The following is a 10,048-nucleotide window of genomic DNA, read 5'->3' as shown; positions in this document are numbered from 1 at the left end:
AGCAGAGCAGTTGATCGGAAGCTGGCCAGGCCATAGTCTGTGATTTTGAGCACAAAACGACTATCCACCACACAGTTGGAGGACTTGAGACTCCCATGGGATGCAATAATGCTGTTATGGAGAAAGGCCATGCCCTGCAGGATACAGATCAAGTCATGGGATTGGATCATATCTGGCTTGGGATACTCCATCTCCGTGAGATGGGCATTAGCTAGCTGTCTAAAGATCTTGGGACCATGGGCTTCCCTGGTGGCGCAGTGGTTGGGAGTCTGCCTGCCGATGCAGGGGACATGGGTTCGTGCCCCGGTCCGGGGGGATCTTGCATGCCGTGGAGTGGCTGGGCCCGTGAGCCATGGCCGCTGAGCCTGCGCGTCCGGAGCCTGTGCTGCGCAACGGGAGAGGCCACAACAGTGAGAGGCCCGCGTACCGCAAAAAAAAAAAAAAGATCTTGGGACCATAAAAACAATAAGCTAATTTTGGAATGCATCCTTTGTACAGTTTCCACCCCAGGAAGCAGGCAAAATAGGAGAGTCGTCTCTTCCTGGTACCTTAAGCAGTATATCGGCACCCAAGCACCAGGGATAGGAGACATGCTTAAGAGGAAGGACAAGGGGAGCTATCAGTTATTACCCTGGAAAGGGCGGCCTGTCTTCTGAGTAATGAAGGGATCAGATCTCTGAGGGTGAACTCCAAGAATACAACACCCATGGTGGCCTCAAATGCTTGGCCACTACTCAGGAAGACATGGCTTGAGATCCAGGTATCAAGAATACCTGGATGCACCAAGGAAGACTAGCCAGTTGTAAACTTTAACATACAACCATGTATAGGCAGGCAAGTCGAGATGGAGGAGGAAAGCGACCTACTACAGGGGATGTCGGGCCAGAGAGAAAGTGGAGAAAATAGTAAATTAGAAAAACCTGGGAAATGGACAAAGGTAGGAGGTAGCTACCAGGCCAATGCAGAAACTTCTGGCCCCCCTGGGGCCAGAGAGGAGAGAAAGGTTGCCTGTGAGGGACTCTAAGGCAGGTCCTAAGAAGGCAGAGTGGTGCTTCCCCTGGGAAGTCAGTTCAGGTGAAACAGAAAAAGGATACAGTGTCCTGTATGCTAACCTCCTTTAAATGTTTAGCTCTGGGCTTAAACAACTCAAAACTCTAGTCTCTGTGAACTCTTCCTTTTTATTCATTTCATCTTGATATCAACAAACCTTTGGGAATCTCCAAACTCGTGAATACAGATATTAGGCTTCTGGCTTTGTTCTAAATCACCTTTCCATCAAATCACTGTTCTCTCAAGAGTCATGTTTTTCTTACATTTATCATCACACCTCCAGCTGAGCACCACAACAACTTTACCTAATATTTTATCTCTGACTTGATGGCAAACTTTAACACACACACACAAAATTTTTTAAATAACGTCTTGAAAACTATGCAGAAAAACCAAAGACAGCTCCAGGTGTGTTACAGGTGATCCACTAGGCTAGCTCACTGGCTAGGGGACTTGCTTCTAAACACCTGTCTCACCTGTGCAAGATTCAAATTTATGCCTTCACAAATCCACAGACCTCTGGGTCACTTGAAAATAGCTGAAACCTAGTATATTAGAAGATACCAAACATTTAGTATAATTTTCCTTGGCTTCTCTTAGTTTTACTAATAAATGTTCATTTTGAATTTCAGTTTTTCTGAACAAAAGAGCAGATACGCGAAATATTGGTTAGAGAGTAAATGATGAGGAAAAAAAATAGAAGATAAATATGTTTGGAGACCCCATTAATTTTTCCCTGCTAAGAGATTTTAATATAAACTCTTGGAGGAAAAAGAAAAGATGATGGAGAAAGAGAGATTTGAGATATTTGAGATCTGAGATTTGAGATAGGGCAGGAAGACAAAAGTTCTCTACAAGTACAGGACTCTTTGTGGCAGATAAAACTCATTCCCCCCAATTAAAAGCCCCAAATCCATTGTTTACCCATTATTACCCAACCTTAAGAATAAGGGGAAATGGAGAGATGGAATTTTTAGACTAGGAAGAGAAATCATAAGCAAAGATAGAAAGAGGGAGGCATTTTAAAGTGGATGAACTCAAGGAGGAGTGGGGAAGACTCACCTTAACAAGGTCATTAATGAGTGAATAACGAAACATCCAATCCAAGTTGATGCTATCATTTTCCAGAATATCCTGGTAAGCGACACGGAATAGATTACGTGACTTTCCTAGCCCCACTATTACCTGCACAGTCAGTGTAACTTTGGGCCTATCTCCCCTTCCCCTATAATCCCCACCTATATCCCTCACCTGTAAACTCCCACGAGGACAATACTCGGTGACAATGCAAATGTTGGGAGGATCTATGCAGGCGCCAATGAAGCGAGTGAGATGGTTGAACTGAACATCTCTCATCTAGGAAAAAAAAAAAAAAAGGAAGAAAAAGAGAATTGAAAGAGCTAAAAAATTATATACAGAAATCTACCACTACATGAGAGGACCTTTCTCTTAATTGTACTTACAACTTGAAATCATTTATAAATAAACCCATTGCCCTCCTAGCCAATTTTACTGTTCCCTAGTCCTCCCCTTCCCCTTCCCCTTCCGCTTCCCCATTCTTATTTACCCCTGGCCCTCAACCCACACACCATGACTTACATGTTTGAGTTCAAACAGAACCTGCCGGGTCAGCTCAATGCGCTTCTTATTCACATGTTTGATGGCAACAACATTTCCCTGATGGTGGGAGTGAAAGGGGAAGAGGGACATTAATATCAGAAAGGGTCTCTGGGTGCTGGGAAAGACTGAAGAACTGTGGGAGCATCCAGGAGCTCAGCTGGACAGAGAGAGGAGGGTTATGAGGAGCAGAGGGTCACGGGAAGAGGTGACAGATGTGGATGAGACAGGATGAAATGGTGGGGACCAGAACAAGTGGACGAGTGTTCACCTTGAAGTGACCGGTGTTGGCAAAGGTCTGGTATTTCCCATGGGCTGTCATGAGCGAGCCGTAACTGGATCCCCGCTGGGGCCGAGGGCAACATGGAGGCGGGAGGATGAAAGGAACATTAGATGGTGGTGGTAGTGCAGGTGCTATCATTACAGGCTGATGTGCTGGGAAAGGTCCAGGGTACGAAAGGACAGGCACTCAGAGGGAAGCAGAGGGACAGCTGAGACGAGGGCTCACCAGCGACAGTGTGAGGCGACTGCCTGCACCTTTATGGTATCGCTCTGAATTGCCAAATTGCAGCTCCTCCCAGCGAATGCGCCACAACATGCTAGCCAGCTCTTTCTCCAGCATCAGTTTTCTGTAAGGACTGCACACCTCAGTTGACTGGCAAGCCCAATCCTACCACCCCAGAAGCCAACAGCGGGGTTGCAGAGACTTCCCAGCAGCTCCTGAAGCTGCGGTTGTCACGCCCCAGACACAGGACTGAGAGAGAGGGATGCATTCCCTCCCCCGTGTTCTAGGGGCCTCCTGGCCTCAGCCAGAAGGCTGTGTGGAAATGGGAGGGAGGGAGTAGGTCAGCGGAAAGCCCAGAACTCACCGGAAAATGAGGAAACTGGAAACGCCAAACATGATGAAGGTGATTCCTGTGCCCAGCGCCACGATTGCCAGAGTGGAAAGTGGGGCTGAAGGGAGAGGGGGCCCTGAGAAAGACTGTGTGTGGTGCTGTGAACGGGGAGGGGGGATGCTCTTAGGTGCAGGGAGCAGACAGATCTCTAGAGGTAAAGAAGCAGGCAGGGGGCATAGGAGAAGAGGTGATATAGAGCTAAGGGTGGGGGAGCCCGTGAGGAGGAGGTAAAAGAATGGAAAGTCAAGGGAGGAAGGAGTGCTCCCAGTCCCTGCACACACCCACTTTTATCACAGGATGGGTCGTCCAAGTCAAAGGCACAGGGGGGATTGTCCAAGGGGGGGGCCCCCTTCACCCAGGGGATGGGCCGTCCTGTCCACCAAATCTGCTTTTCGGCTCCCGAGTAGTGGGCTGCAGGCTGTGAGGAAGGAGAAAACAGGGCCCACAGGCCTGCTCCCACCAGCCTCCTCCCCCGAAACCCAGCTATTTGGGTGCTTTTCTCCCCAACCTACTGCCCACCCACCATGCAGCTCCAGCAGAGGAAATAAGTCCCTGCCGCTAGAACCTGTGATTCTGCCCCCGTTGACCCCCTGAAAGCTGGGTTCGCAGGCCCCCCACTCTCCTCCCTGCCTCGTCCCCCATCACCTGAAAGTCCCCAGAATCCAGGTCTCCCATGGCCCACAGGACAAAATCAGTCTCCCGGTCATTGTTCTTGTCCATAACAACCAGTCCAGTTACACCTAAGACAGAAAGGAGTACCCCTTACTTTGAGATCTACCCTAGGCCCCTCTCCTATCCTCCCAATCCCTCCAGTCACCTCGCAGTCTGTCCCTGCCCCCATTCTTAATATGTATCCACCTCTGCCATGTTCTCTGACCCCTACTAACTCTCCCTCCTGCCCCTGGTGTCTGTGTTTTCTTCTGCCCACTCCACTCCTGAGCGTGACAGCGGCACTCTGGCCTCCAACTGACCCTCTCCATTACCATGGTATCTTCTTCCTTGCATCTTCTCGACAATTCGAAGTCCATCTTCCCGGGTGCCTCCTTCCTGTATTGTCTCATTCAGGACTTCAGCATAGAGCAGGATCCCATCATAGAAGCAGCCAGCAATGAGGTTCATCTGGGGGTGGCAACTTCAGCAGTGCTCTCCGAAGGTCCTGCCAGGCCCCTTCCCCAGCCCCCTTTTCCGTCTCTGGGGTCTCCTTCTACCTCTCCTCGCTCTGGATTGCTTTCTTCCCTCCTCTCATTCCTAAGGTGCCATCCCCACCTCACTGAACACGAAGGCAGAAGAGAAAATCCTGAACGGAAGTGGACATCCCCCACAGTAGGGCTGGCTCCATGGCCAAGGCTTGATTCTGAGTTAGGGAGAAGAGGCTTTCCTCAAAGCCTGGCCTGATTCTCGGGAAAAGAGAGATCTACTTACGAGGGAAGGGGCCAGCTCCACACCAAAATCTTCCCGAGCTCTTATCAGAAGACGATTCTGGAATTCCTGATACTCAGGATTCGGGGGTTCTCGGTATGTGATGACCAATACCATCTGTACCAACAGCACGTGGGAGAGTGGAAATGATTCAAGATGGGCATTAGGGGGAGAGAGGAAGCAGGACAGGGAACTTGCTGAAATATACATGATATAAAATATACATGGGTGACTCTGAAGGCTGAGAGGATACTAAACTCGTGTGTGTGTGTGTGTGTGTGTGTGTGTGTGTGTGTTTAATACTCTGGGGAGAGCAGGTGGCACTCCTCCATACAAGATAGATAGATAGGATGGTTCTGGGAAGGTGGAGACTGGGAAATAGATGAAGTCAACTCCATCCCCCAAACTGGGCTCCTCATCGTCCTGAAGCCCCTACTACCACCCAGGCCTCCCAGCAGGGCTGCCATAACACTCACAGCTCCTCTGTCCCATCCTTTCTGGGTACCTGTTTACTGGCAAGGACAACACTGAGCAACAGCTCCTCTCCCTGGTGTTAATTACTGCTAATGTTATCAGTAAAATGTTTACATTTTCATTTGGGCCACTTGAGCACAGTGCCTCCACCCAGTGAATTAGAGATTTCAGGTCCTATGACAACTGGGGGAAATCCTTTGAGAGAGTGATTCCATCTGTAAAAAGCCATGAGCCGGCTCCTTTAATGTGCATGGAACACCCACCATATGCAGTCCTGCATACGGGCATAGTCCCACACATCATGAGTCACAAGGAAAACACACAGTCACATGCCCACATACATCTCATAGATAAGCCAGTGGCACACATGGTCTCAGTCATGCACACTTCTCATTGGCCACAGTCAGCACGTCTCTGTCTTTCACTGGGATGCCTGCCTGGCTCCCACTGGCCCACTGGCCTCACACACTTCCCGCTTCTTGGCCTCTGCCTCCACCTCAGGCCTCCACAATCACTGAGACCAGCCGCTGCCTTCGTCAGGAAACTGGCACTGCAACTTTGGGGAAAGACTTCAGATCAATATATTTTGTGAAACGTGACTTTGTGAAATGAGAGATTAAAACTAGTCGTTTTGGGACTTCCCTGGTGGCGCAGTGGTTAGGAATCCACCTGCCAAGGCGGACCCACCTGCCAGGTTCGATCCCTGGTCGGGAAAGATCCCACGTGCCGCAGAGCGACTAAGCCCGTGCGCCACAACTACTGAGCCTGTGCTCTAGATCCCGCGAGCCACAACTACTGAGCCCGCGTGCCACAACTACTGAAGCCCATGCGCCTAGAGCCCGTGCTTCGCAACAAGAGAAGCCACCACAATGAGAAACCCGCGCACCGCAACAAGGAGTAGCGCCCCCTCGCCACAACTACAGAAAGCCCATGTGCAGCAACGAAGGCCCAACACAACCAAAAAATAAATATAATAAATAAAATTGATTCTTTAAAAAATAAAACTAGCCGTTTCTACCAGTTGTGTTAATTCCTGTCATAGAAAGTACCATAGAGATCCTAGATATATCACTTACGATCTATTATACATCAATTCATTCCAGGTAGGAAATAATGAAATCAGTTTCTAATACACATTGATTATATTAGACTGGAGTCTACCTCATGAAGTAATTATTCTTACTGGAGCGTTTGGATGCTTGATCACACACTGCTAATACTCTCTCACTATCAGGCAGAATTAAAAAGGAGAAGGGAGACTGAGGGTGGGGCTGGAAGGGTTCATTCAGTAACACCTATTCAAAGAATAAAAGAAAAATAGAAGGGTAGGATATGGTTGACAAAAAATGTAAAAAGTTTAGTTAAAAAACTTGAAAAGATCAGGCTTCACACAATTTCTGTTTCATTATAAAGGTTGATAATAGGTTTTCAATGCTTTTTAAAAAGTAATTGCCTAGGTCTGTTTCTTTGCTAGACTAGCAGTTCTCAATCTTTTTGGTCTCATGACCCCTTTACGCTACTAGAAGTTATTGAGGACCCCAAGGAGCTTTTGTTTGTCTGGATTACATCTATCAATATTTACCATATTAGAAATTAAAACTGACAAAGTTTTAAAACACAAGAATACACAAGCACACCTCCTATAGCTGCCAGAATGATGACATCATCACACGTCACATAACCTCCACTCTGGAAAACTCCACTGTACAGTCATGGAAGAATGAGAGTGACGGAGGCAAATAACACCTTAGTATTATTTTTAAAATAGTTTTGCCCTCATGGTCCCCCTAAAAGGATTCCAGGGGCCCCCAGGATCCTAAGACCACACTCTGAGAACTGCTATGCTCGACTCTGTTTTGCTGTGGTCACCAGCTACTAAAAAAAAGAGAGAGAAGCAGAAGAACTTCCAAAGAATTTCTGTTCTTGCTCAGGGGCTAGAGAGAAGGTAAAGGTAGGTAACTGTGTCCCATTCCACAGGGGACCCCAGGCGGAAAAAAAAAAAAAAAAAAACAAAGGCTGCCAAAATGGGTACAGCGGTGGGTGGAAGCCAGGAGGGCACCTGGGAAATGTGCAAGGGCAGCAGATGCCTGGCTCTGCCTGTGGGCCCACCCACACCCAGACCCACTCTGGGGAAAAAAAAAAAAAAAAAAAAGCAAAGGCTGCCAAAATGGGTACAGCGGTGGGTGGAAGCCAGGAGGGCACCTGGGAAATGTGCAAGGGCAGCAGATGCCTGGCTCTGCCTGTGGGCCCACCCACACCCAGACCCACTCTGGCTGCCGCAGGAGGCGCTGTTAACAGTGGCCTAAATTAACAGAATGGTCTCCACAAGAGATGCTGCCTTACATGGCCCTTGGTTTACTGCTTACTTCCATTCTAGCCGCTGGTGTCCCCCATCTGTAACCCAGTCTCATGCTGGTCACCTAGTTTGTGGCTTCTGCCTGGGTTTCTGACCCTGTAGAATGTCCTCAAATGTCCAGACAGAGCCTCTGGATCCTTAGAGCCTAGTCATTTGGTGAGTTCCACCATATCTACTTATTCTTCCCTTTCCTGGTCGATCATCTTGGTTTACAGTACCTGCCAGCTCTACTCCTGTCTAAATGAATTCCTAACCCCATCCCCCCTCTTCCCTACACACCCCTTGATTCAATTCAACAAACGTGCTAGACACACAGAATACAAAGACAAGCATGATCCCTGCCCTCAAGCGGCTATGGTTCAATGAGGGAGAAAAATCATAGCAACATACTTAATTTTAGAGTCCTCTCCCCCAATAGCTAGTATCCAGCATGAGCTGGGACCCCTTCCTTGGGCATGACACCCTCCTGGAAAGGCTGTGGGCATCTATATCAGCGACTCCTCACCTCTGCTGCCACCTTTTCCAGGCTGGCCTGGTCTGGGACCCCAGTGGGCCAGGTATCTCTGGGGTGTGGGCTCTCTGCTCTTTCACCCTTGTCTGGATCTGACCACACAACTTCCCTTTGATTTTCCCCTCAGCATATTCTTGAATGCCCCTTCTCTTATATTGTAGCAAAACCTCCCTCTTTGTTTTTCTGTCTGAATAATGCCTACAGTGAGTGGGAGAGCTGAGAATTAATTTACAGTTCACCCTTGAAAAACCTGGGTTTGGACTGCACGGGTCCACTGATATGCAGATTGCTTTCAATGAACGCAGACCATGGTACTACATGATCTACACTTGGTTGAATCCACAGATGTGGATGGAACCTCCAAGAGGGAAGCCTGACTGTAAAGTTATACTCAGATTTTCGATTGCATGGAGGGTGGGTGCCCCTAACCCCCACAGTGTTGAAGAGTCAACTATATGTAACTAACTGTTAGCAGACTAAGATCCCTCCTCCTCCTACCCTAAGTGCTGGGGCCCCTTGGCTGGTAGGAATTCTCCCACAAGAAGAGAGATGTTCCCTCCACAAAGAGAGTATGGCCCAGAAAGCTGTGGAGTCTTCCCATCTGGGAGGGTTAGAGAGACCCTCCTTGACCACACCAGCTAAAGCACAATCCCCCTGATACTCTCCTCTCATACCACGCTATGCTTTTTTTCTCTTTTTAAGTAACACATCACAGTTTGTTCTATGTTTGTATCTATTGCTTGTTTATGTCTGTCTGCTCTACAGAATGTAGGCTCCAAAAGGCAGGGACATCTGCTACGTTCTCTGCTGTATACTAGCACCTCGCACAGTGACTAGGACATAACAGGTGCTAAGTAAACACTAACAGAATGAGTCAGTCTTCAGATGAATCAAACATTGACTGGATAATGTTGTAAGTTCTAGGGGAGATAGACATAGGCACAAGAGTGGGAAATTCAGTCCAACCTGAGGATTCAGGGATTGTCTCCTAGAAGGGAAAACAACTGGTCTGAGTATTATAGAATACACAAGCATTATCCAGACACACAAAGGTGAGAAGGTCGTTTTAGGCAAAAGTTCAGCAGCAACAAAACCTGTCCTGCCACTGCCCGTGTTCAAGTGTGACGGTCACAGACTCATACTCAGGCATGCAAACAGATATGTCATTCACAGTCAGACACTACCAAATATATAATCACAGCCACATAAAACCTTACTCATTGGAGAAGGTGGCCACCCAAGTCCAGCCCTTATACACATCTACTTAGAGTCAAAGAATCTCATGGTTGAAAAGACCTTAAGGTTATCCTATACACCACCTCAAATCCTTTTTTGGGATAAGAAGAGGGTATGCATAAATAAGTCTAAAAAAGTACTTATGTACATAAGTAAGTGAAAAATTGGTGGGAGAATCGGGGAGCAACTCATGGGTATGATTTTGAGAGGGAGAGATTTGGGGTAAGAGGAGGAAGACCACTGTGGACAAAAGCAGCAAAGAGCCCAAAGGCAGGGGGGCAGGGAGGCCCGAGGTAGCAGGTCTGAGCGAGGTCTAGCCGGCTGGAGTACTCAGCAGTACTGGGAGGTAAGATTTTAAAAGTGGGTTGAGGACTGTATAAAATCTTAAATGTCATGATAAGGAGTCAGGACTTTATTCTGTAGGAAATAAGTCATTGAAAGTTTTGAGCAGAGAAGTGAAGTGAAGACAGTCATGTCAATTTTCCCTAC

At 47.9% G+C, this 10,048-nt stretch overlaps 1 protein-coding gene across 1 annotated transcript in view; it reads right to left on the bottom strand.

The window, feature by feature from the left end:
* NPR2 (natriuretic peptide receptor 2) overlaps positions 1-10,048 on the bottom strand; it is a 16,945-nt gene that overhangs the window by 4,296 nt on the left and 2,601 nt on the right. Inside the window, exons 3-13 of the mRNA XM_007455974.1 lie at positions 4,986-5,099; positions 4,547-4,682; positions 4,209-4,303; positions 3,849-3,981; positions 3,537-3,621; positions 3,176-3,296; positions 2,939-3,013; positions 2,650-2,727; positions 2,302-2,406; positions 2,113-2,184; positions 1-134 (exon numbers count right to left, since the gene is read on the bottom strand). The exon at positions 1-134 is cut by the window's left edge and continues 13 nt beyond it. Of these exons, the coding sequence (XP_007456036.1) occupies positions 1-134; positions 2,113-2,184; positions 2,302-2,406; positions 2,650-2,727; positions 2,939-3,013; positions 3,176-3,296; positions 3,537-3,621; positions 3,849-3,981; positions 4,209-4,303; positions 4,547-4,682; positions 4,986-5,099 (1,148 nt within the window). The remainder of the gene's footprint in view (positions 135-2,112; positions 2,185-2,301; positions 2,407-2,649; positions 2,728-2,938; positions 3,014-3,175; positions 3,297-3,536; positions 3,622-3,848; positions 3,982-4,208; positions 4,304-4,546; positions 4,683-4,985; positions 5,100-10,048) is intronic.

This window comes from Lipotes vexillifer, unplaced genomic scaffold (genome assembly GCF_000442215.2).
Source record: "Lipotes vexillifer unplaced genomic scaffold, Lipotes_vexillifer_v1.1 scaffold920, whole genome shotgun sequence".
Taxonomy (NCBI): Eukaryota; Metazoa; Chordata; class Mammalia; order Artiodactyla; family Lipotidae; genus Lipotes; species Lipotes vexillifer.
The sequence above is the reverse complement of the archived record's forward strand: the minus strand, read 5'-3'. Positions and strand labels throughout refer to the sequence as shown.